At 34.8% G+C, this 27,380-nt stretch overlaps 1 protein-coding gene across 1 annotated transcript in view; it reads left to right on the top strand.

The window, feature by feature from the left end:
• The window catches only part of LOC116737732 (leucine-rich repeat-containing protein 7-like), a 139,369-nt gene that overhangs the window by 28,848 nt on the left and 83,141 nt on the right, over positions 1–27,380 (top strand). Inside the window, exon 2 of the mRNA XM_032594085.1 lies at positions 23,876–24,078. Coding sequence (XP_032449976.1) covers positions 23,876–24,078 — 203 coding nt within the window. The remainder of the gene's footprint in view (positions 1–23,875; positions 24,079–27,380) is intronic.

The following is a 27,380-nucleotide window of genomic DNA, read 5'->3' on the forward strand; positions in this document are numbered from 1 at the left end:
TGTGTTGAGAAAACTGGACAGCAAGCAACATGCAGAAGAATGAAATTGGACCACTTTCTTACAACACACACAAAAATAAATTCATAATGGATGAAAGACTTAAATGTGAGACACGAAACCATAAAAATCGTAGAGGAGAAAACAGACAACAACCTCTTCAAACTTGGCTATGGCCATTTCTTGTTAGACACATCTTCAGAGATAAGAGAAGTAAAAGCAAAAATGAACTATTGGGACTTCATCAAAATAAAAAGCTCTGCACAGTGAAGAAAACAATCAAAATTAAAAGACAGCCTTCAGAATGGGGGATTATATTTACAAATGGCATGTTTGATAAAGGGTTAATATCCAAAATATAAAAATAACTTCTCAAATTCAACACTCCAAAAACAAATGAACCAGTGAAGAAATGGGAAGAAGACATGAACAGACATTTTTCCAAAGAAGACATTCAGACAGCCAACAGACACATGAAAAGATGTTCAGCATCACTCATTATTAGGGAAATACAAATCAAAACTACAATGATATATCACCTCACACCAGTCAGAATGGCTAAAATTAGCAACATAGGAAACAGCAGGTGTTGGCAAGGATATGAAAAAAAGGGAACCCTTTTACATTGTTGGTGGGAAATGCAAACTGGTGCAGCCACTCTGTAAAACAGTATGGAGGTTCCTCCAAAAGTTAAAAATGGAACTACCCTATAACCCAGCAATTGCACTACTAGGTATTTACCCAAAGGATACAACAATATAGATTCAAAGAGGTACATACATCCTGATGTTTATGGCAGCATTATCAACAATAGCCAAATTATGGAAAGAGCACAAATGTCCATTGACTGATGAATGGGTAAAGAAGATGTGGTATATAAACACAATGGAATATTACTTAGCCATCAAAATAATGAAATCTTGCCATTTGCAACATTGTGGATCTAGCTATAGTGTATTATGCTAAGAAAAATTAATTCAGTCAGAGAAAAACAAATACCGTGTAATTTCACTAATATCTTGAATTTAAGAAACAAAACAGATGAACATATGGGAAGGAATTTTTTTTTGAAAAAAGGGATAGGGATGCACCCCATAAGAGACTCTTAACTACAGAGAACAAACTGAAGGTTGAAGAGGGGGATGGGAGGGGGGTGGGCTAAATGGGTGATGGGTAATAAGGAGGGCATTTGTTATCATGAGCACTGGGTGTTGTACATAAGTGATAAATCACTAAATTCTAATCCTGAAACCAATATTACACTATATGTTAATTAACTAGAATTTAAATAAAATTTGAAAAGAAAAAGAGTCTGTTTCTTGTTTTGCTCTCTTTTTTGTGTGTCTTGTTTCTTAAATTATACATATGAGTAAAATTATATGGTATTTGTCTTCCTCTGACAGACTTATTTCACTTAGCATTATACTCTCCAGCTCCATCCATATTGCAATTGGCAAAATTACGCACACACACATACACACACATATATATATACCATTTCTTTCGCATATATAGTATATATATATAAATTTCATATATATTATATTTTATATATTTTTTATATTTATTATACATATGATTTATATATTATATATATATATATATGTACCATTTCTTCTTTATCTAACAATGGACCACTTGATATGTGTGTGTGTGTGTATATATATATATATATATACATACATATATATGTGTATACACACATACTATTTCTTCTTTATCTATTTATCTATCAATGGACACTTGGGCTGCTTCCATAATTTGCCTATTGTAAATAATGTTGAAGTAAACATAGGTGTGAATATATTCTTTAAAATTAGTGTTTTTGTATTCTTTGGGTAAATATTTAATAGTTCACTTGCTGGATCATAGGGTAGTTCCATTTTTAACTTTTTGAGGAATCTCCATACTGCTTTCCAGAGTGGCTGCACCAGTTTGCATTCCCATCAACAGTACAAGAAGGTTCCCCTTTCCCTGCATCTCTGTTGTTTCCTGTGTTGTTCAATGTATCCATTCTGACAGGTGTGAGGTGATAACACATTGTGGTTTTGATTTTTATATCTTTGATGATGAGTGATATTGAGCATCTTTTCATGTGTCTATTGGCCATCTGAATGTCTTCTTTGGAAAAATTTTTTATTCACGTCTTCTGCCCATTTCTTCACAGGATTATTTGTTTTTGGAATGTTGAGTTTGAGAAGTTATTTCTATATTTTGGATACTAACCCTTTATCAGATGTATCATTTGCAAATATCTTCCATTCTGAAGGCTACCTTTTAGCTTTATTGATTGTTTTCTTCACTGTGCAGAAGCTTTTCATTTTGATGAAGTCCCAATAGTTCATTTTTGCTTTTACTTACCTTGTCTCTGAAGATGTGTCTAGTAAGAAGCTGTTATGACTGAGGTCAAAAGAGGTTGCTGTCTGTGTTCCTCTCTAGGATTATTATGGTTCTGTGTCTCACATTTAAGTCTTTTATCCATTATGAATTTATTTTTGTGTATGTTTTAAGAAAGTGACCCAATTTCATTCTTTTTCATGAAGCTGTACCGTTTTCCCAGCATCATTCATTGAAGAGACTTTCTTTTTCCTATTGCATATTATTGCCTCTTCTGCCGAAGATTAATTGACCATAATCATGGATTTGTTTCTGAGCTTTCTATCTTGTTCTATTGATTTGTCTATTTTTGTGCCAATACTATACTGTTTCCATTACTAGAACTTTGTAGTAGAACTTGAAATCTCAAGTGTCATACCTCCAGCTTTGTTTTTCTTTTTCAAGATTGTTTTGGTTATTTGGGTTCTTTTGTGGTTCCATCCAAATTTTAAGATTATTTATTCTACTTATATGAAAATTACTGTTGGTATTTTAATAGGGATTGATTTAAATCGGTAGATTGCTTTGGATATTATGGACATTTTCACAGTATTTGTTCTTCCAGTCCATGAGCATGGAATATCTTTCTATTTGTTTGTGTTGACTTCAGTTTCTTTCATCAATGTTTTATAGTTTTCAGAGTATAGGTCTTTCATCTCTTTGGTTAAGTTTATTGTTAGGTATTTTATTCTCTTTGGTACAGTTGTAAAGGGGATTGATTTCTTAATTTCTTTCTGTTGCTTTATTATTAGTGTATAAAAATGCCACAGATTTCTGTACCTTCACTTTGTATTCTGCAGCCTTACTGAATTTATTTATCAATTCTAGTAGTTTTTTGGTGGTCTCCTTAAGGTTTTCTACATAGAGTATCATGTCATCTGCAAATGGTGAAAAGTTTTCCTTCAAACCTTGCCAATTAGGTTGCCTTTTATTCCTTTTCTGTCTGATTGCTTGGATGAGAACTTCCAGTACTATGTTGAATAAACGTGGTGAAACTCCATGTTCAACTCTTTTTCCTGAGGTTAGGGGGAAAACTCTAAGTATTTCACCATGGAGTACGATGTTAGCTGTAGGTTTTTCATATATGGCCTTTATTATGTTGAGGTATGTTCCCTCTAAACCTACTTTGTTGCATGTTTTTATCATGAATGGGTGTTGTACTTTATTAAATGGTTTTTTTTTTTTGCATTTATTGAAATGATCCTAAGGATTTTATCCTTTCTCTTGCTGATGTGATGTATCATTTTTATTTATTTGTGAATACTGTACCACCCTTGCATCCCAGGAACAAACTCCACTTGATTGTGGTGAATAATTTTTTAAATATATTGTTGGATTTGGTTTGTTGATATTTTTTTAATTAATTTATTTTTGAGAGAGAGAGAGCACAAGTGCAGAAGGGGCAGAGAGAGAGGGAGAGACATAATCCCAAGCAGGCTCTATGCTGTTAGCATGAGTCTTGACTCACGCTCAATTTCATGAACCATGAAATCATGACCTGAGCTGAAATCAAGAGTCAGATGCTTAACCGACTGAGCCACGCAGGCACCCCTGGTTTGCTGATGTTTTGTTGAGGATTTTTGCATTTATGTTCATCAGAGATATTAGCCTGTAGTTCTCTTTTGTTTGCAGTCCTTTATCTGGTTTTTGTGTCAGGTTAATGCTGGCCTCATAGAATGAATTTGGAAGATTTCCTTCCTCTTCTATTTTTTTGAATAGTTTGTGAAGAACAGGTATTACATTTTCCTTTAATGTTTGGTAGAATTCACCTGTGAAGCCATCTCATCCTGAACTTTTGTTTGTTGGGAGTTTTTGGTTATTGATTCAATTTCATTGCTGGTAATCAGTCTGTTCAGATTTTCTTTTTCTTCCTGATTCAGCTTTGGAATATTATGTGTTTCTGGGAATTTATTCATTTCTTCTAGGTTGTCCAATATTTTGGCATATAATTTGTCATAATAGTCTTTTATAATGCTTTGTGTATATGTGGTGTCAGCTGTTATTTCTCCTCTTTCATTTCTAATTTTATTAAGTCCTCTCTCACTTTTTCTCTCTCTCTCTTTTTTTTTTTGGATGATTCTAGCTAAAGGTTTATCAATTTCTTTGATCTTTTCAAAAAACCAGCTCCTGGTTTCATTGTTCTTTTTTATTGCTTTTTAACTTTTTGTTTCATTTATTTTTGCTCTAATCTTCATTATTTCTTTCCTTCTAGCTCCTTTAGATGTAAGATTAGTTGTTTATTCAATATTTTTTCTTCCTTCTTGAAGTAGTCCTGTATTGCTATAAACTTCCCTCTTAGAACTTTTACTGCATCCCAAAGATTTGTACCACTGTGTTTTTCTTTTCACTTGTCTCTTTGTACTTTTTTTTAATTTCCTCTTTGATTTCTTGTTTGATGCATTCAATGTTTAGTAGCATGTTATTTAACCTCCATGTATTTGTGCTCTTTCCAGATTTTTTCTTGTGGTTGATTTCTGGTTTCATGATGTTGTAGTCACAAAAGATATATAGAATGATTTTATTTTTTAAAAATTTATTGAGACTTGTTTTGTAGCCTAATATGTGATCTATTCTGGACAATGTTCCATATGCACTTAGAAATAATACATATTCTGGTGTTTTAGGATGAGCTGAAATGTAAACTTTTAAGAAGAAAAAAATAATTATTGAGGTAGTATGGCTGTATATATTTACTCTATTTCTATTTAAAAGTGGAAAATGTCTAAAATATATGATTACCTGCTCTTTAATTTCTATACTCTGCCCAATTATATCTATTATAATCTTTACAAAACATACCACAATACTCATGATAACTGTGAGACAAGCAGAAAAAAAATAATTATTCTAAACATATCCCCTTTACTATGGGGAAAATATTTTTAAAAATATAAATGAAATGTTTATTCTAAGAAGATAAAAAGATTACTTTAATAACCAGGTATATTCATTTATCTCAGTGTCCAGCTTTTTCCCTGCTCTGAGCTCTACATGCTCTTAACCTCAGCATACACATACAAACACACAAACATGATGCATATAAATTCATTTAATGAGTTCCTTTCTAATATTATTAAAAACTAAGAAGATGTTCCAGGAGAATAATGACATTATGTTACTTTTTTGCTTTAGATTACAGTTGGCCCTTGGTTCTTAGCCTGTCTAGGAAGACTGTTGTTGCTATTTACTGAGAAATTAGGTGCATTTTTTTCTCCATTGATGCTTATCTCTGTACCTTGTTTTGTTCTACATATATCTAGAAAATGTGAAATAGAAAGAAAACTTGTTCTGACAGCATTTATATGTTTATCTCACTATAATTGGCAGAGGTAGGTTGCCCTCTAACTGGGTTCATGAAACAAAGGAAAAACAGAATTTATATTACTGTTTAATAAATAATAAATAAATAATAAATTTAATAAATAATAAATTTAAATTTAATAAATAATAAATAAAAATTATTTGCTCTGTGGCATCCTGTATAAGTAAGAAAAATAAGTATTCTTGATTTAAAGTTTGATGCAAAATTTCAAGGTCAATCAACATAAGTGCTATCAAGAGGCATTTCCATTTGAAAGGATCCATCTATGACAGTGGAGAACAAAATCTTATAATTTTTCCCCATTTATTCACATTATTGTATATAACACTTACATGAAACACAATCAAACAAAGGATTAAATTCTATTACCTCTTCACCTATAAGGATACATCCTTTGTATGGTCATTTATGTTGTTCTCTTGGACACACCTGCTCAAAAACTATGACCAATAGTAAACCTACAAAAATATCTGGATTATTCACACACTGAGACTGAGACTAACTGATGAAAAATAAAATGTTTCCTATTTGAAGCCACTGAGTTAAGTCCATTCAGCAAACTGATTTTATAAGCACAAAGAAGGAGCAAAGGATTGAAAACACTTCAAGTTATACTTTCCTCTATCAAACTTACAATGACTGAAAATAAACTGATAACATATATTATTCAAGGGAATAGATATTCATATATAATATTCTGGGCAGTAGCAATTGGGCAGTTTTGTAATATTTACCAAGAAGGACAAAAGCGTTTAAATCCTTCTTACCTAGAAAATGCACAAGAACTTGTATTTGAAATTGTTTATCAAGGTATTAGTTATAATTGGAGAAAATGGCAAACATATAAGTTTAAAGCATAGAAGAAAGATTGGTCACATAAATTGGTAGACATATTCACAACAGAATATTTCGTCATCTTCAAAAAGTATGTTTCTAGGAATGTTTAACGATATGAGAAAATGTTTATAGTATAATGCTAAGTAGAAAAGTACAACACAGAACAATATATTTAATTTTAATGATATGCATGTGTGTTGCATGTTTGTGCCTGTGTGTATGTATCTGTATGCATGTACCTAGAGTACAACATTAAGTGAATGATAGAAAATACTCCACTATGTTTATAGTGCTTTATATCTGGATAAGAATGTGGTGAATTTTCTTTTATTACACTTTTCTATATTTTCTAAGTTCTTAATAATAAATATGTATCACTTTTATATTCTGGAGAAAATAACAAATGAGATTTTAAGTAGCGATATTTTGATTGAACTGAACTATGTGCCCACCATGTCTAAACAACTCTTCTCTCATTATTCTTATTTTTTTCTCTGTCAGTACAATAATATTCATTAGAAAAGTATCCTTCAGATGTATTTCACATGATCTGGTGGTTAATAGCGTACTTTCATGTTGTAGACTCCAGATCTAGAGTTCTTTCTTGTCCAGCAAGAGAGCAGATGCAGGGTTGAAATGTGAGAGAGGCTAATGTCCAGGAAGAGACAAGAGCCCTGAGTACAGGTGCTTGCTCCATTCTTATTATGATCAGAAGGCTTACAAGCGTGATGGACTCGCACAAAGAGAAAATGAAACCATGAACATTAACTCATGGGCATGGAGGAAAGGGGGTTTCGAAGATATGTGGTGTGAGGGATTTGGGTCAATACAAAACAAAAGTCTGGTGCTGGGTGGAAGGTTGTTTACAGCAGACTTAAGGCACCACCTCTGTTTACCTAAACTAGCCTAGGAGACATGAAAGACAGAGCATGCTACCTCAGGGTCAACAAGGCACCTTTCCTTTGCTAGTTAACTCCCCTCTGGGCAACTTCTCCCTGTTGTGGTCTATAGCCCTGTTTACCTGTTTACCTATTTTGGTCCTTCCTTCCTGGGAAAGCAGCTTTGTGCTATTGTACTAAATTGGGGGGCATTTCCTCCCTGAATACCTAATCTTGTCTATGTCATTTTTGATGCTTTCATCCTGAGGCTTTTCTATTCTATGTCTTTGTCCTATACTGGGGACTTTGCCCTGTTTACCTAATCTTATTTACCCAAACTTGGGTGTGTTCATCCTGTGGCTTTCTAATTCTTTATGCCTTGTTAGCCCATCAGTGCAGTGCAATTCCCAAGCTTATTCTCCACACTTTCAAGGTAACATAATTTCTATTTTTATTCTCTTTCAAGTGTTCTTTAATTTACTTCCATTATCAGTTTAGGAGGTACATATTGACATATAGGGCTATCTCTTTTCTATTAGAACTGTTCCTTCTAAACAAGATATGCCCATCATTTTTGCATGATAACTACCATATCCATTTTTCAAGACACTTCTGAAATCTTTATTTAAGTCTTTGGGTTAAATTTTTATGTTAGAGTAGTTTATTATAGTCACTATGTGTATTCATGAAAAACACTGACAGTCATTTCTTTTCCAGGATGTTTATTTCTGAGAATGAGGAGGTAACCTATGCATTTTGTTCTTTCTGCTATGTCACACATAGCAGAGTGTCTAATTTTATACTTTTGTTGGGCAATTTTGTCTGTAACTGAAACTGAAGTTTTAAATTTACTTCAAACAGTTGGTGAATTTAAGGCAAAACAAAAGTTCCATCTTTGCCTATCTTCATTAATCTGTACAAAAGAGAATTTCACATTGCATGTCTATCTTGGATTAGGAGAACAACATCAAAAACAAAGGACAGAGCTTATGGTCTAATTAAGAACTCACACTACCATGGAGTGCCTGGGTGGCTCAGTTGCTTTAACGTCTGACTCTTGATTTCAGCTCAGATCAAGCCCCGCATTGAGCTCCATGCCACCAGTGCAGAGCCTGCTTGAGATTCCCCCCCCCCCTCTCTCTCTGTACCTCCCCGGCTCATAGGTGAGTGCACTCTCTCTCCCTTAAGATAAATAAATAAACTTAAAAAAAAATAAAAAGAAGGAACTCACACTACTTCAGGAGACTGACAAGAAAACAATTGTAAATAAGTCTTTGCCATATTGGGCCCTGAGTTATATAGGCGCTGGTTAAGGGCCACCTAACTTTTGAATGGAAGCTGATAAAGAGGGTTGAGTTAGTTTGTTAGGGCTGCTATAACAAAGACCACCAACTAGATAGCTCAGAATTTCTGGTGAAATTCTTTGTCTCATAATTCTGAAGGCTAGAAATCCTAAATCAAAGCATTGTTAGTATTGATTCCTTTGGAAGACTGACGGATGGATCTGTTCCAGAACTGTCTCCTTGGCTTATAGATGAATGTCTTCTCCATGTCTTTTCACATCTTCTCTCTGTGCGCATTTCTCTTTACATGTCTTCTTTTCTTTTTTTAATGTTTATTTTTGAGAGAGAGAGAGAGAGAGAGAGAGAGCGAGCATGAGTTGGGTAGGGACAGAGAGAGGGAGAGGCAGAATCCGAAGCAGTCTCCAGGCTCTGAGCTGTCAGTACAGAGCCTGACAGGGCCCAAACTCATGAACTATGAGATCATGACCTGAGCCACTTAACTGACTGAGCCACCCAAGCACCCCCAACATGTCTTCTTTTTATAAGAATGTCATTTATATTAGAGTGGGGTCCCATCCTACTCTGTTATGACCCCATATGAACTAGTTACACCTGCAACAACCCTATTTTCAAATTCTGAGATACGGTAAGTTAGAACTTCAACACATGAATTTTAGGAGGATATAATTCAACTATAACAGGGATAGTAGAGGAAATTTTTCTACAAGGATAATCCCTGAGTCTAGTTAAAAACAGTAAGGAAGAGTATTCCAAAAGAGATGATCAAGCAAGATAGTTCAGGAGAACAGGAAATACAAAGGCACAAAAGCATGGAATACAAGGCAAAAGTGTGGTTTGCTAGGGAGACTGTAGTCTTGGCAGAGGCTTAAATTCTGTGCTTCGAAAAATAGGATTGATAGTGAAGGTAGCAGGGAGCTGTGAGGAATTTTACATGTGTTTAGATTTGAATTTTAGAAATGTTTACTCTGGTAGCACTGTGATCTTTGTGAAGTACACTCTGTCCACCAAAAGGACACCATTATTTAGGTGTGCTCTTTTCATCCCAAGAGCTCTCCTACCTTTTTAAAGCTTTTTCCAATCCTCTTTGCAAAACGGTTTTTCCTGGTTTCATTCTCTTAATTCTTTCAAATTCTGTTGCCTTTTACCATTTCCTAAGCACTTTAATTCAGTAAGAATTTAAGCAAACAACAAAAATTCTATATGTAGCATTTGTTACTTACAAAATGAATAAAGATAAGCATTTAAATACTGAAGATGCTTTAATTTGTTATGTGAAATTGTACTTTTACTCATATCAGACACTAACAATGAAAACCGTCTCAGAATTATTACAAAGTAGTTCCTTTTAAAATGAGTCCTTTTAAAGTTGAGCCTGGGTGGCTCAATCGGTTAAGCATCTGACTCAATTTCAGCTTAGGTCATGATCTCATAGTTTGTGATTTTGAGCCCCACATCAGTCTCTGCGTTGATACCATAGGTCCTGCTTGGGACTCTCTGTCTCCCTCTCTCTGCCCCTCCCCCATTCATTCATTCTCTCTCTCTCTCCCCCTCTCTCTCTCTCTCTCAAAATAAGTAAATAAACATTTTTAAAATATGAGCCTCTGATTCTGCCATGGTAACTTTCATGAACATTTCATTTAACAATTATTAAATCTCTAAGTGTATTATGACATGCCTTTAACTTCCTAGCAGAAAGCTTCTTAAATTAATTTTTCTTTTATTTTAACTCTTTTTTCAGCCTGAAGGTGACATCAAGTAGGCTTATATGTTTCATAATCTCTTAAAATCTTTCCAATTATAAAGTAACTGCCTAGATTTATACCCAAAGCAACTTAATTGATTAAAAGATCATCACTACAAGCTCTGTTTATTTAGTTGTTTCAAAATGGCAATATGTGCTCTAACCTGAAGGCACAAGTACCACCATCATCAGCATTAATTAAAATATTAATAAACATAGACAGTTTTAGAAGTTATCTATAGTTATGATTGAATGAATATAAAGCAGCATGAAATACCATTTAAAAATCCTTTGTTCAATCTGCTTATGTCAGATTGAAAGCATAGGTCTTTTATCATGTCTTGTGAAAGGCACTATATTGACATTGTGTCAACATCACAAAAGGCAAGGAATCCCTGAGATGAGAGAACTACGTGGAAAATACTTTCTTAATAGCTTCTACTAAAGCTCCTACTCAAGAAAGTATGAAATGTTTCACATAAAAGGACTTTTTACAAAAATAAATATTGGTCATCATATAACTAGATTTTCATTAAATAAAATATTTGACCAGGACACCTGGGTGGCTTAGTCTGTTCAGTATCCAACTCTTGAATTTGGGTAGTCATGATCTCCAAATTACTTTCATGGGTTCAAGCCTTACACTGGGCTCCATGCTGACAGTGCAGAGTCTGCTTAGAATTCTCTCTCCCTCTCTCTTTGCCCCTTCCCTGCTCATGCTCACTGTAAATAAATAAATAAATCTAAAAGAAAATAAAATATTTGATTAAACTACATCTAAATATACTATACATATCTCTAGCTCTTCAATAAATCCTGCTGAATAACTGATCTTTTCCTAGTAACTCAGCCATCATTAAGAACATAAACCATTGTCTTATACCACAGTATAAAAATATCTCAGGAGATATCAGAGTATAAAACCATCATCTGAGTAGCTTATTCAAGGATGAGATAAGTGATTAGGCTAAACTTCCAAGCAAACTTAAGTTTCTAGTAATTAAATAGCTTATATCTGACTACTTCCAGGCTACTACCTTATTCTGTATCTCTGTCTAAACAAGCCTTCAGAAACTATTTCAGAAACATTATTTTAGGTTTTCACCTTATTAAAGTTAGATCCTTGAAAGTGTCCTAGTGGTTTGTAATTGGTTTCTTCGTGCTACTCTTGGCTGAGGTTCACAACTTGCCTGAGAGCAATATTCTTCAAAAAATATAACTGTAACAGTTTTTTTAAAAAAGAATTAGAACTTTTTCCTGAACTTGAGCTATTTTTAATCTAATCTTGAAGTTTGTTCTCTACTGTCTTCTATAGCTATATTTTCACCTTTAAGTAAATCAGCAGATAAAAATTCTAAGACAGGATGTATGGACAGAAAAAGAAGTATTAAAATATTGTTATTAATCTATGTGGTACAATAAGGAGAAATTTTGAGTAAGTATATGCCATTACTTATTACAAATCTTCTCTCAAGAGATTTTTTTTCCAGATTGATTCTATAATCCTTAGGTTGATGTTCTTTAGGGTAGTTAGTGTTATGATGACAATATAAATAATGAGGAGAAGGAAGACAAGGAAAGCAGCATTATTTATAGTCTAGAATACTTAGACAAGACTTTGTAAAGAAGAATTTAAGCTTCCATAAGTGATCCAGACTCAAGTGGATTTTTTCTAACAGCACATACTGTGACCAGTAGGTGAGAAAATAAGTAGAGTGAAAAAAAATACTCCATTTATTATTCCAAGAAGTTCCATTCCACAGAGTTTTGTAACATCTGGTACTGTGATGTTTTAAGACCTGCAAACCAATTATAATAGCCAACAAAAGAAATCACTCAATATGATTTATAAATATTTAAGCATTTTATCATAGATTGGCTGGATGAGTATAGAAGAAGAAAATGAATAAGAGACATTAGGTTAGGAGTGGTGCAAGCTAGAGCATAGAACTGGAAAAATATGTTCCTAGAAGTAAAATGGATGAAAAATTAGGTTGAAGATAGCTTGAATGCCAAGCTAAAGAAATTTGTAGACTAGCCTTTCCTAAAATGTGTGATTCAGAACACTAATTCTTTTCAAAAATATTTATTTATGTATTTATTTATTTATTCATTTATTTATTTAATGGTTTATTTTTTTTAAGTTTATTTATTTTGAGAGACAGAGAGAGCAGAGGAGGGTCAGAGAGAGAGGGAGAGGGAGAATCCCAGGCAGGCTCCATACTGTCAGTGCGAAGCCCAAGGCTGGGCTCAAACTCAGAAACCATGAGATCATGACCTGAGCCAAAACAAAGACTTAGACGCTTAACCGACTGAGCCACCCAAGTGTCCCAATTTATTTTTGAGAGAGAGAGAGAGAGAGAGAGAGAGAGAGAGAGCAAGCACTTGTGTACAAGGGCGGGGAGGGGCAAGAGCACACGGCCTGAAATCATGAACTGTGAGATCAACCTGAGCTGAAATCAAGAGTCAAACACTTAACTGACTGAGCCATACAGACACACCAGAATACTAATTCCTAGAGTGATGAACTTAAAGTTTTTAGCTTTTAAGTTGTTTTTTAAGTGCCTTAGGCAACACTGCTTTGAATAAAGATAAGCATATTTCTTTATCACAAGACCTCTCTGAGCCCTTAATATGCTAATGTACACTGCTTTTTTCTTGGAGGAGAATATAACCCAGGAACATGGGCTGGGACATATTATTGTTGAAAATGTAGACTCAGTGAAGCTTCTAGAACAGGGGAATGGACATCATTTTAGAAAACTAATCAAGATATTTAATGTACATGTCTATATATAAAATGATAAAGCATTAATATTTTCTTTTATAGTAATTATCATAATGTGTAATTATAGATTTATTTGAAAAACTCTTTATTTAATATTCATCTCCCTCACAGTCCAGTGAATTCATTAGAGCAGTGACCAGAGTTATTTTACTCACTGTTTTTTTCCTAGCATATAAACCCGTATCTAGCACATAGTAGACATCTAATAAATATTTGTTGAATAAATGATTGTAGAGGAAAGATATCTGGAAATAGTATACTTTTATTCAGTAGTACTTTCAGCAATGCCACTAGGAGATGGCAAGCATCTGAACTAGATTGAGTGCATGGTAAAGAAAGGAAGGGGAAGATGTAAAATGTGTAATACAGAAGAAAAAAAGGAGCAATGAAAGATAATGCCAAGGTACAGACTTGAGAGAATGAAAACACAATCAAAACAAGGAATCAAGAGAGCATAGTGTCTGGTACAGAGTAGGAGCTTAGTAAATATTTCCAAATTCTGCGTTACACAAGTTGAGTTTTAATTAAAGAGTGAGTGGTAGCTCATTAAGCAGTTAGAAACTAAATCGGGGATAATGGTTTATATTAGAAATCATTCATAGAAACTCTTTGAAGTCTCTTTGAAGTCAGTAGATGAAAATTCCTGGGAAGAATGTGCAGAGAGAGACAGAGCATTGCCGTTCTTAAAATAAGTAACTTGTCTAAAAGCAGAACTTAGAAATATTTTTAATATGCTCCTTCTCAGTACCAGGCACCATGCTTTCCTTCTTGATTTCTTGTTTTGATTGCTGGCATGATAGCATCAGCATTAAAAACCACAAGGGGGTTTGTCCTAATAACAGTTCATTGATCTTCATGAAGATAAACTGGTTTCCTTATGTTGATAGCAAATCAAACCATGTATAACAGTTGCAGGCTTGCAGATATTATAATGATAAAATGAAAACAAACCCATGAAATCTGAGTATTTTTTTAAATATAATTATTTCAACAGTCAAAAAACAAAGAAAGAAGCCTCAGATGTTCCACTTGGAGTCCCAGAATCACCGTGTATCTTGTCTGGATAAGGAGGTTTCAGAGACATACTTAAGGTTAGGTAATGGCTTTAAAGATGTTTCTTGAAGTAGGGCATGGAGAGAGTTTGGCAGGTTTCCATATCCCTGTGGCATACTTAGTAAAGCAAAGGGTTTCTCAGTGAATAAATTAGAAACATTTGTCATTTGAAAAATGTAAGACTGTGCCAGCTAATGAGGACAGCCAGAGTATTTATCACAAATCTTAGAAAGTTTGAACTTTCCTTTGTCCTTTTATCTTTCCAGGTATGGAATATCAGATACGGATAACAGGGACAAACACGGGCCTAAAAGCCTAGGGAATGCAATGGTATAAGTCCAGGTGTTTTGATACGCATATTCTTATTGTTTGAGTCAACTACCACAGGTATAATTCTCAAGTGGTTGAAATTATCTTTCATTTAATCAATAGAGAACGATTTGAAGAAAGTAGCAAGATAAATCTTTTTGTTACTTCACCTGTATTAGTCCAGGTTAGCAAGCCCTGCTGTATAAATGCATTTGACTTTGGGAGAGTGCTTGAAAGGGAGACTATTGATTGCACAGTGGTATGGAAGAAGAAAAATCTTCTTTAGCAATTCATATATATATATATATATATATATATATATATATATATATGATTGAGTTTTAAATCCCTTTGAAAAAACAAAAAATCTAAGAATTACTTTTTTTTTGATATGTGCTAAAGATCTGTGCAAAGGAAGTCAGACTCCTTCTGAGTTAAAGTACAAATATTGGATCTGGAGCTTCTGTGGTATACTGGGCACTGTTTGTGTTTCAGAGAAAAGCAAATATGTACTTCTGTATATCATGTATGTAACATGTATGCGCTTTCTTGTGTTTTGTGCTCTTCTCAATTCTTGAAACACTTTCTCCATTCTAACTTACTACATTCCCCTTCCTTTGACATTCAAAAAAGTCTTTAATACTGATTGCTAGTTAGGAGAACAATGTTATTTGTACCAATGTAACAATGATATTGTACCTATGAAATATTCTATGTGTAAATCACTGTCAAGTGTGTGTGTATGTGTGTGTGTGTGTGTGTGTGTGTGTGTGTGTGTGAAAGAGAGAGAGATAGAATTACTGGTAAATTAATGTCTTAGTAAATTCTTATATGTTAATCTATATACATGACTGCTAATGTAATACATAGTCTGCTAAAGGAAAAAAAAATCAATGGCTTTAGAGTAAGGAAATATGAGATCTAATTTCAGGTATACTAATTATTTTGTGTGTGATATATACATCACAGACTCACTAACTTCAGATTATGATTAAAGTATGGAAAATATGGGGTGCCTGGGTGGATCAGTGGTTAAGCGTCCGACTTCAGCTAAGGTCATGATCTCACAGTTTGTGGGTTCAAGCCCTGAATCGGGCTCTGTCCTGACAGCTCAGAGCCTGGGGCCTGCTTTGGATTCTGTCTCCCTCTCTCTCTGCCCCTTCCTCACTCGCACTGTGTGTGTGTGTGTGTCTCTCTCTTTTGAAAATAAATAAACATTACAAATAAAATAAGGAAAATAACATATGAATACTTATTTCTTGTGAAAAAAACCAAGGTGATAAATTGTAAACTGGTTTGAAAATTTCAAAAACCTGTACAAATAAAAGTCATATAATCATGTTTAGCCCCCAATTTTCATTTAATAGTTAATATTTAAAAAACATTTTTTAAGGTTTATTTATTTTTGAGAGAGAGAGACAGAGCATGAACCGGGGAGGGGCAGAGAAAGAGAGAGAGACACACACACACACAGAATCTGAAACAGGCTTCAGCCTCTGAGCTGTCAGCACAGAGCCCAATGCAGGGCTTGAACCCACAAACTGTTAGATCGTGACCTGAGCTGAAGTTGGATGCTTAACTTACTGAGCCACCCAGGCGCCCCATAATAGTAATATTTTTAAAGTACTCTGAACCAGATACTAGACAAGTTACTGGAAATATGCTTTGTTGAACAGACTAAACATGGTACCTCTCTCCACAGAGCTTTTAATCTAGTGAACACTATCAATATTGATTAAATTATTAAAGTGTGAGTAAAGGGAATTGCAGCATATAGTTGGAACATATTCTTAGAAGTCATAGCCTGCCTTGATGAATAGAGGCTATTTTCCCTTAATATTATTTTTTTAAAGGCAAGGGAAATTGTGCTATATAGAGACAGCCCTATTTCTGAAGACCCTAGCTAAAAAAAAAAAAAAAAAAAAAAAAAAAAAAAAAAAAAAAAAAAAAATTAGTTTTAGTAATGTGAAAGAAATAGTGAATGCAAAGAGCTCAGAAAACAATCAGAAAAGTGGAACCTGGCCAGGCTGCAAGGGGGCTAGGTGTGAGTGTGGAAGGTAGGAGTTAGACCTATAGGACTATATTATTCTTAACAGGCCAGTAAAAATTTTTGACTTTGCCTAGAGGGCAGAGAGGACTCAGTGAAGTATTTGCAGCAAGAAGGTGATATAATATTTGTTTTATAAAGGTCACTCCTGCTGTACTGTGGAGGGAGAACAATAGAAAGACAGAGACAAGTATACATGTAAGAGATAATAGTCTGAGCTAGGTTGCTGGGCACCAGAAGTGAAGAAAAATAGGCTTCATTGAAGAAATATGTAGGCTATTTAATCATTACTACTTGGTGATTGTTTGATGTGGAGTGTAGGTACTAGAGGAGTCAAGAACAATGCCAAGGTTTCTATCTTGCAACACTGGGTGAATCGTATTGCTGCTCACAGAGACGGAGAACACGGGAGGGGGAAGAGATTTAGGCAGAACAGTAATTGCTAGCACTTAGTGAATGCTTAAAATCTGAAGACACAATTCTAAGTGCTTTGTTTGCACTTTGTTATTTGATGAGGGACTAAACATAGGGATAAAATAATGTGCCTCGTCACACAGCCAGGGAGTTTTGGCTCCAGCGTCCAAGCTCTTGACTGTGATGATGGGCTCTATACCTTTCAAGAGCATCATGTCAATTTTGAACATGTTATGTTTGAGATGCCCCTAAAATATAAAGTGGAAATGATGAGGGAAATAAGTCTGAGTAGATATAAAAAGAAATTTCATAGCCACCTATTGTCAAAGTTAAATGAGGTCAGAGTTGAGAAAGGTGAATGAGATTGTAAAGGGAGAACTCTCTTTACAGTTAGAAGGGTACCAAGCCTGAGGACATGGGGGCATATCTAATATTATAAATCTCAGGGTTTGTTAGAGAGGATGGCACCTTCTCAAAAGACTTAAACGGAAGAACCGAAGTGGAAGGATAAATGTCAGAAGAGAATGATGTCAGGAGAGCCAAAGGAAGAGAGCATTCTCAAAAGAAGGATGTAGTTCCCTGCCCAGTGCTCCTAATAGGTTAGATAAAAAAAAAGTATGACAAGGATTAAGATAAAACTTTATTTTAAACATGGAAGTTAATCCCTCACCATCCTTATTTATCTAGTCTTACAACCCAAATTCTTCCATTAAACTAAAAGAAAATTTAAAATACATATACTCACAAGGGCAGAGAAAATAGAAGAGAAGGTATCAGGAAATACTAAATTTCAACAAATTTTGAGATAAAAGTGAAAGAAGATGTAGTTAATATCATCTACATACAAAAAATACACTGTTAGCTACAATATAAAGTACCCACAAAGGGATACGAAAACTGATTTACTGCATAGACCTCCTTAGAGTCTGGGAGATAGCAAATACCAGGCAAGGAACTGAAGATACTTAGTACTGAAAATAGGAAAATTGACTGAACTACTCTCTATTTAAAGCTACGTCACTATGTCCCAGACAGAAGACCAGAATATTCTTTGGCTTACTGCCAGATCATCCTGCAGTGAAACCTATCCTGCATACCAAACTTCCAATTAACTTCTTAGAGCTTCACTCTTCGATACTAAAGGACAGTCACGAATCACCAGATATTTATAGAAAACCCCTATTACAAAAGACAAAGATCAAAAGAAACAAACAGAAAAATAGAACTCAGAAATAACATAAGAAGCAGGGGACAAAGACAAAAAGTCTATAGTTAATATCTTCTGAAAGAAATGAAAACAATATTGCACCCTGAAATACAAACAGGATACTATGTAAAAATAGCCTTCAGGAAGCAACAAATAACTTTTGACAGTAAAACTATGCCATCAGATAAAAGATCATTTACAAGATAAAGTTCAGAAAAATCTCTCAGAAAATAGAATAATAAGACAAAGACAAAGAAATTACAAAAGAAAAAATAAATAATTGAATTACAGGATAAATCTAGGAGATAGGTCTTACATCCAGCTGATCAAGATTGAAGAAAAAGAGAAAATAAAAACAAAGAAGATAAAATTAACAATTAAATAATAATAGAAAATTTAACAGAATTAAAAGATAAGTGCTTCCAAAGTGAAAGGGTCTGTCAAGTACCCAGTACAGTGGATTAAAAAACACATCAAAGCACATTATCATGAAATTTCAAAACACTAAGAATAAGATAAAAATCCTAAAATGTTCTCATGGAAGAGAAAGGTGGGTATAAAACAGGATTTTGAATAGTAATGGAACTGGATTTTTGGGCAACAACTTTAAAAGCTGTAAAATAAAAAAGATGTCTTCAAATTTATGAAGGAAAATTACTTCTGACCTGTAAATATATATCCTGTCAAACTTTCAATTGTTTTTGGTGAAGTTAAACCATTTTCAGACATGCAAAGCTCTCAAAAATGTATCTACCTGAGATCCTTTCTCAGGAAGTTACTAGACGTTATGTTCTACTTTGGAAGTTATATTCCAATAAATCCAGAAAGAAAAAAAGACACAGGATTCAGAAAATAGAAGACATAACATGAGAAAGAAATGGAAAATTCACAGAATGATAGTGAAGAGACATTTCAGGAAAATATACATATCAGATCTAGAAAAAAAAACAGACATTCAAGATAGGAACAAGAAAATACAAACAAACATAAAAATAAACAAGAGGATTATTTCAGAGGAAAAAATGACAGATTATACTTATTTGACTATACTAAGTGGAGATAGTCAGAAAATCGAATTAATAAAAGGTACACAGAAAAATCAAGCAGAGGAAAAAATAAGGAAATTTAAAAAAATTAAAATGTGATTGAATTACAATAGTGTATAGTCATAACAAAATAAATCCTATTGATTTGAAACAAAATTTCTGTATTTTTGCTTGGTTAGAATAAAAGTGTGTTGGAATTTATTAGAAGAAAGTTAAACCAGCACATTACATGTTCGAAACCTGCAAGGGGTGGCTGAGTGGCTCAGTCAGTTAAGCGTCTGGCTCTTGATTTCGGCTCAGGTCATGATCTCATGGTTTGTGGGATTGAGCCCCACATCAGGCTCAGCACTGAGAACATGGAGTCTGCTTGGATTCTCTCTCTGCCCTTCCCCTGGTCACTGCTCAGGCTCTCTCACTCTCTCACTCTCAAAATAAGTAAACATTAAAAAAAAAAAAAAACAGTATTGAAAAATAAAGGAGGAAAACTATAATCAAGTTATTTAGAAATTTAGAATGAAGAAAAGGTAAAAAATTGAAAGTTATTAGATATAGGGAGTATAAATCAGGAATGGAAGCAGTTATGATTAAGAAATAGTCCAGGTAATGAGATACCAAAGTCATCAAAGGGTGAAGAGGAGTGTTCAAGAGATGGTAAATGAATGGCATGAGGAACAGAGGAAGGATGTTACTGCTAGGTAATAAGACTACCAAAGGAACAGGGGTTTTATAGGATGTGAGAAAAGTAATCATTTTTAGAGAGCAAGGGGGAAAGCAATTCCACTTTCCAGCCCTGAAGTATTTAAGGCATGAGAATGTCAGCATGCTCTACTTTTAAAGGCTTCAAGTGAACCAAGTTTTAGTTGAGACTGAGAGAGCATTCAGTGAAGAGGACAAGGCTCAATGAAGTTTCTGATCATGATATAAGGCACATTCTCCATGTGCACAGGGAATAGAGAAGAGAGAAATTGGGCCAGGGGAAAACTTTGGTACATTGTGGGGATGAGAGAAGGGATACAGAGGATGACCAACAGAGACTCCATTTTGGGGAAGTGAAAGGGAAAGAAGTCTTAGTGAACTGAGTTCCTAAAGTCTTGGTGGACAGTGGATCCTCTGACCAAATGGTTTAGGTGCAGACCTGAATATTCTTTTTCCTCTTGGTTTATAATAAAAACTTTGCAGTGGCAACAGCAGACAAGTATCAAGACATAGTCACATGGTTCAACACAATAGGGTGAGTGCAAGTCACTGGACAACACAGGCAGGGACAATTGATTCCACATTCATCTGTGGGTCAGAGAGGCAGACAAGGGCATGGATATACCTTGAGTTAGCTCTATGACAGTACAGCTGGGTGGTTGGTGTGAGTACTAGTGACTCAAATTAAAAATCTGGGAATCTTTCAAGACCTCTCCATCCCTCCCTCCACAGTCTCCCCTTCCATCTCTCATTTAATGTATCACCAACACATTGGATTCTGTTTCCAAAATGTCTTCCTAATCCGTCACTTCTCTCTATCCTTGCTTTCATTCTCATAGTCTAAGCCATCATCACTTACCTTTATAACTGTAATAACTTCAACAAACATTTACTAGGTGCCTAATATGTGTCAGATATTTACTAGATGCATTTACTGGCTGCCTAATATGTGCTAAAGCCCAGGTAGAGACATGGAAGGCACCAACTGACAATCAGGGATTTCAAGTGTCAAGTAAAATAACAGTTACAAAACTTTCTGATTCAGGTTCCTAGAAATGTAAAATGTAGGAGTTCAAGAGATAGAAAGTAATGAAGAAGAAAGGTCATTTTTTACTAAAAGGCAACCAACGGAATGGGAAAAGATATTTGCAAATGACATATCAGACAAAGGACTAGTATCCAAAATCTATAAAGATCACCAAACTCCACACCCGAAAAACAAATAGCCCAGTGAAGAAACGGGCAGAAAGCATGAATAGACACTTCTCTAAAGAAGACATCCAGATGGCCAACAGGCACATGAAAAGATGCTCAACGTCGCTCCTCATCAGGGAAATAAAAATCAAAACCACACTCAGATATCATCTCATGCCAGTCAGAGTGGCCAAAATGAACAAATCAGGAGACTATAGATGCTGGAGAGGATGCGGAGAAACAGGAACCCTCTTGCACTGTTGGTGGGAATGCAAATTGGTGCAGCCACTCTGGAAAACAGTGTGGAGGTTCCTCAAAAAATTAAAAATAGACCTACCCTATGACCCAGCAGTAGCACTACTAGGAATTGACCCAAGGGATACAGGAGTACTGATGCATAGGGGCACTTGTACCCCAATGTTTATAGCAGCACTCTCAACAATAGCCAAATTATGGAAAGAGCCTAAATGTCCATCAACTGATGAATGGATAAAGAAATTGTGGTTTATATACACAATGGAGTACTACGTGGCAATGAGAAAGAATGAAATATGGCCCTTTGTAGGAACGTGGATGGAACTGGAGAGTGTAATGCTAAGTGAAAGAAGCCATACAGAGAAAGACAGATACCATATGTTTTCACTCTTATGTGGATCCTGAGAAACTTAACAGAAACCCATGGGGGTGGGGAAGGAAAAAAAAAAGAGGTTAGAGTGGGAGAGAGCCAAAGCATAAGAGACTGTTAAAAACTGAGAAGAAACTGAGGGTTGATGGGGGGTGGGAGGGAGGGGAGGGTGGGTGATGGGTATTGAGGAGGGCACCTTTTGGGATGAGCACTGGGTGTTGTATGGAAACCAATTTGACAGTAAATTTCATATATTGGAAAAAAAAAAGAAAGGTCATTTTTTTTAATGTTTGTAGTTGGCCTTCTACACGATACCAAAGGCAGATAACCATCTGTAAATTCTAACTCATAAACCTGTCCCCTAAATTTCATTTTATTAATTTCATAAGTTAAAACTTGGGCTGAATGTCCAACATCGCCTAAACATTTTCTACTCATTTTCTTCCAAATAAGATTTAACCTGAGCAATTTAAAAAGCAAAATTCTGGGGCACCTGGGTGACTGTTGGCTAAGTGCCCAACTTCAGCTCAGGTCATGATCTCACAGTTCGTGAGTTTGAGCCCCACATTGGACTCTGTGCCCAGAGGGCAGAGCCTGCTTGGGATTCTCTCTCTCCCTCTCTCTCTCTGCCTCTCTCTCTGTCTCTCAAAATAAATAAATAAACTTAAATAAATAAAAAGCAAAATTCTATATTGTTTTTATAAACTATCACTACTTTCTAGCAATAAACTTATGCTGGTAAGTCAAATAAATGAACCAAAATTTGCATGTTTCAAGTTAATGTTCATTTAGTATTACTCTGCAGCTGGCAAACTGTACTGTGTCCGTGAATTCAAAGATGAGTAAGACAAGAACTTCTCCTCAGAGAACTCACCTAGTGGGGAAATAGAACATGTAATTGGGAAGAAATATGATTAGTGCTCTGAGAACTCAGAGGAAGACTGTAATCATTCTTCCTGGAGAGACATTCACGAGATAGTGACCTTTTAGTCAGAATGAGAAGTGCTTCAAGCAAATTATCCATAGCTGATGGTGGTTGGGCGGGAGGGAGGGTGGTCCTAAATATATTCATTTATTCATTCATGAATTCATTTGTTTATTCTACATTTATTATGGAATAAATTCATCTACCATATGTCAAGCATCAAGACAAATACAAAACAAATAAAACACTGTTCTACTCTCAAGAGACTTACATTCTAGAAGAATGACATGAAAGTTAATAAATTTGATAAAGTGTTATAATGGCATGTTATAAATGGCACAGGCCTGTGCAAGATTTTATGGCATTTGGCCAGTTTAATCTAGACAAAGATGTTACAGGAATTCCTGCCATGATTGTAACCTGTTTTCTCCCAGTGAAATCATAGGATTCATAAAGCTAGGTTCTCATTCTGAAGCAAATAACCAATCTAACTCTAATCTGTAGTTCCAGTACAATAGAAGCTTCATGAAAACAGGGACTTTGTTCAATTTATCACTCTATCCCACTAACTACATCAATGCCTGGAACATAGTGGTTATTTAATAAATGTATGTTCACTAATGGAATGAATTTGTGGGTAAAAAAGAGGTTATCATAAACCTTAGGAATGAAACTTGAATATTTTGGTGGAAATGGAAAAAATATAGTTTTTTCCAACAAATTACAGATTTTTGTGTTCTGTAGTGTAATATGCGTGAAATTAAAAAATACTGATTCGTGTGTCAAATGAGAATGTAAGTATGGTGATTGCATTGTACAGAGTCAGGATTGTGTTCTGACTAGATTCTGCCATTCCAAAGCTGTGTGATGTTGGGAAATCTCTTAACTTCTGTGAATTCCATCTCTTTGTCGTTAAATGGGAATAAGACCTATAGCTTACATACCATACAGGGTTGTTCAAGTGTTAATAATATAATGCGCACTTTCTATATAAATTTTAAAGCATCACATAATTATGAAATTTATACTAAAAGTAAATTTCTAAGGCTTTAAATATTACAGGAATTCCCTTCAAAGGTAGACAACTAAGCAGATTGTTTTTCTCTTTTTCTCTAGTGCAGTGCCTGGAGATGACCACCAAACGGAAAATCATCGGCCGACTGGTGCCGTGCCGATGTTTCCGAGGTGAAGAAGAAATCATCTCAGTTTTAGACTACTCCCACTGCAGCCTTCAGCAGGTGCCAAAGGAGGTCTTTAACTTTGAGCGGACATTAGAGGAGCTTTATCTAGATGCCAATCAAATTGAAGAACTACCTAAGGTAATTTTTGACAAAACCTAAAGTATATATACTGTAAATGAGTATTTCATAATTTCAAAGACTTTACTAATGATGTTAGCTATAGCCTTCTATCTGGAAAATTGACAAATTGTTCAAACAGATATAACTTTCCCCAATATTCTTTTTACCTTTTAATACCACTCCATTTGTCATTTCACATGATATGCTTATAACCAATTGAACTCCATGGAAATCATCATTTTATGAATTAGGCATTTAGATCAATATTGGTGCACTGAGATCAATAGTTAGGTTTGGAAAAGAAAGGAAAAACATGACACTCCATTCTAGAACTATAATTTATATGTTGTACATTAAGGTAACATTGTTTTAAAACTTTGAATTGTATGTTCTAAGTCTAGGAAATACTTTTACACACACACACGCATGCACACACACACACACACACACACACACACACACTACTATTATGAAAACCATGCTGTTGTTTCCGGAATTTTGAATCTTTGATTATTATAGACATTACTGGATTTATATGACATACAAGTATAAGCACAGTGTAGCTAAAAATTTTAACTAATATCAAACTTTGTGCACACACACATACATACACATTGCCATTATGACATTATGCTATGCAAAGAAAATGTCCTTGTTCTCTACCGCAGAAAAGATTGGCTGATAAGAGAGTAGCTAACGCAGACCAAAACCGCAAGCAGAGAGTTTCAAAATCTAAATCATTGTATATTAATGATCATCTAAATAAGTGACTCATATTAAGTAGTTGGTATGGCATTTATCTGTGAAGGATTTACACCATGGCTCAAAGGGAAACAAAAAAATGTCTTGCAATACATTTCCATTGCTTATGCTTAAAAAATGCATATTAAATACCTAGAAACCAGAAAAAGAACCTTCCATAATAAAAGCTAGCTTCATTATCAAATTCTGAGAATAATATGCTGATCAAAACAAATTATGATTAGTTGTTTCCACTTAGGATTCTGAATTATGGTGTTTATATAATACTTCAGAGACAGGAACTATTTAATGTGTACTTCAAAACCAAAATACTTCATTTTTGACAATCAAAGTATATAGTGTCATCTTGGATCTTTGGTCAGGAGGTGTGGGTCAGTCCTAAAGGAAGTTTTAACTATATAGATTAGCATGTACATACACATCGAATAGAGACTGGCATGAGCTGAGCTTTTTCTCCCAAAGAATATGAACTTCTTGAGAACAGAGATGGCACCTTATTCATCTTTGCCTCCCTGTACAGGAACATGCATGGTGACTTTCACATAATGGATATTCAATCTCTTTGTTGTTGCCGCTAGGTAAAACAATGCAGAGAACTTCGTGTATTACAGAACTTGATTAGCAAAACTGTGTAAGGTTTAAATGATTCATAAATGTGACATTTAGCTTGAATTTAGAAAAACAAGTAAAAGTGTTTTTTTAGAGTGGGCTAATATAAGATTGCCAGATTAAGTAAAGGACATCCCATGAAATTTGAATTTTTAACTAAAAATCAGAAAATTTGTGGTATAATTATGCTCTAAATATTGCATTTGATATACTAAAAAAAAGGGTTATTTATCTTGGCATCCTGTATTTTTGTTTGTTAAATCTTGACACCCCTAAGCCAACTAGTTATTTAAAATCATTTTCTAGATCCATGCAACAGTTTCCATAAGACAAATAGTAAAAGCATGGTTTACTTTTTTTAAGTTTATTTATTTATTTTGAGAAGGGATGGGGGGGAGGGAGAGGCAGAGAGAAAGAGGGAGAGAGAGAATCCCAAGCAGGCTCCAGGGCTTGAACTCACAAACCGTGAGATCATGACCTGAGCTGAAGTCAGATGTTTCTCCTACTGAGCCACCCAGGTGCCCCAAAACATGGTTTATTAATCAAGCAAGTTTTTATTTAGTGTCTATTCTTATTACACAGTGTTTGAGGCTATAGGGGGATACAAGAGACATAAATCTCAATCCTTACTCTTAAGGATCTAACAACCTAATTACAGAGAAAACTGAAGCATTAGAAGCAAAAGCATGATAGCGTGTAATCAGAGCCAAGGAGCCAAATACCGTGGTAGAGGAGTTTCATCCTTGCAGGTGGAGTGAGAGGGCTTGACCAAAAGGTATAGATGCAAAAATTGAGATGGTATATATGGAGAGGGAGACGAGAGTAACAGCAGAACTGTGATGAGTCTAGAGCTGCAGTTACATGTGAGGGAGTGTCAACAATATGTAGGTAGAAGAGAGAGAGCAGGGAAGACCCAGATTAGGAAAGGTGTTGAGAGTTGCACAGCATTGTTTGACTTGATGCATTAAGCAGATAATGTCATTAGAGAGCTTACATATCAAGTAAGTAACTAGGAGCCTAAGTGAGCTTGGATTAACAATACATATAAATTGGGTGGCTAAGTTGATTAAGTGTCTGGCTTTTGATTTTGGCTCAGGTCATGATCTTACAGTTCATGAGTTCGAGCCCCACATTGGGCTCTGCAGCCAATGGTGCAGAGCCTGCTTGGGATTCTCTCTCTCTTTCCCTCTGTCTCTGCCACTTACCCTCTTGTGCTCTTTCTCTCTCAAGATAAATAAATAAACAAAAAATAATAATACAAGTGAACCAAAGACTCAATGTAATTTCCCAGTGTATTTAATTGAGGAAAAATTGTTGGTATGCTTTATATATTTCAAATATTTTTCACATAATCTCTCAAGGTTTCTTTGAGTTTCCAAATTCAAAGTTGTTGCTAAAACAGTCCTGTGTTACTTTCTTCTAATGTATTTGATATTGAGATATGTTCTAAATTATCTGACATTGAGATATGATCATAATAGTACATGGATATATTTGTGCATATTAGAAAAATAAGAAGTTAAGAAATAAAAACTCTCTCTTTCTGAGAAGAGCAAGAAAGTCCTTATTTGTTCTTAGGTCTCATTGGCCTTAACTGTGTTACATGTTCATTGCTGATCCAATCCCTTTGCTGTGAAATCCACTATGGCAAGAAAAATGAGATTACTTTGATTGAGTTAAACAATGATGAGCCATCTCTGTGGATTTGTGATTGCCAGCTGAAACACAAAGCAAAAAGGGAAGGGATGCAAGGACTCTAGGGAGATTACCACAATGCACACTTCAAACAAAATTTTATGCAGTCATTGCTTCGTGAGGAAAAGTTGCTGTTAATCAGACAATTTACAAAGTTTTTAAGGATTTGTAAACAAAGTATTGAGTCTCTAGGGAGTTTAATCTTCAAAGTTAAATGAAATGAAACCCTATTTGTCTGCCATCTTATTTTATTG

Source organism: Lynx canadensis, chromosome C1 (assembly GCF_007474595.2).
Source record: "Lynx canadensis isolate LIC74 chromosome C1, mLynCan4.pri.v2, whole genome shotgun sequence".
Classification (NCBI taxonomy): Eukaryota; Metazoa; Chordata; class Mammalia; order Carnivora; family Felidae; genus Lynx; species Lynx canadensis.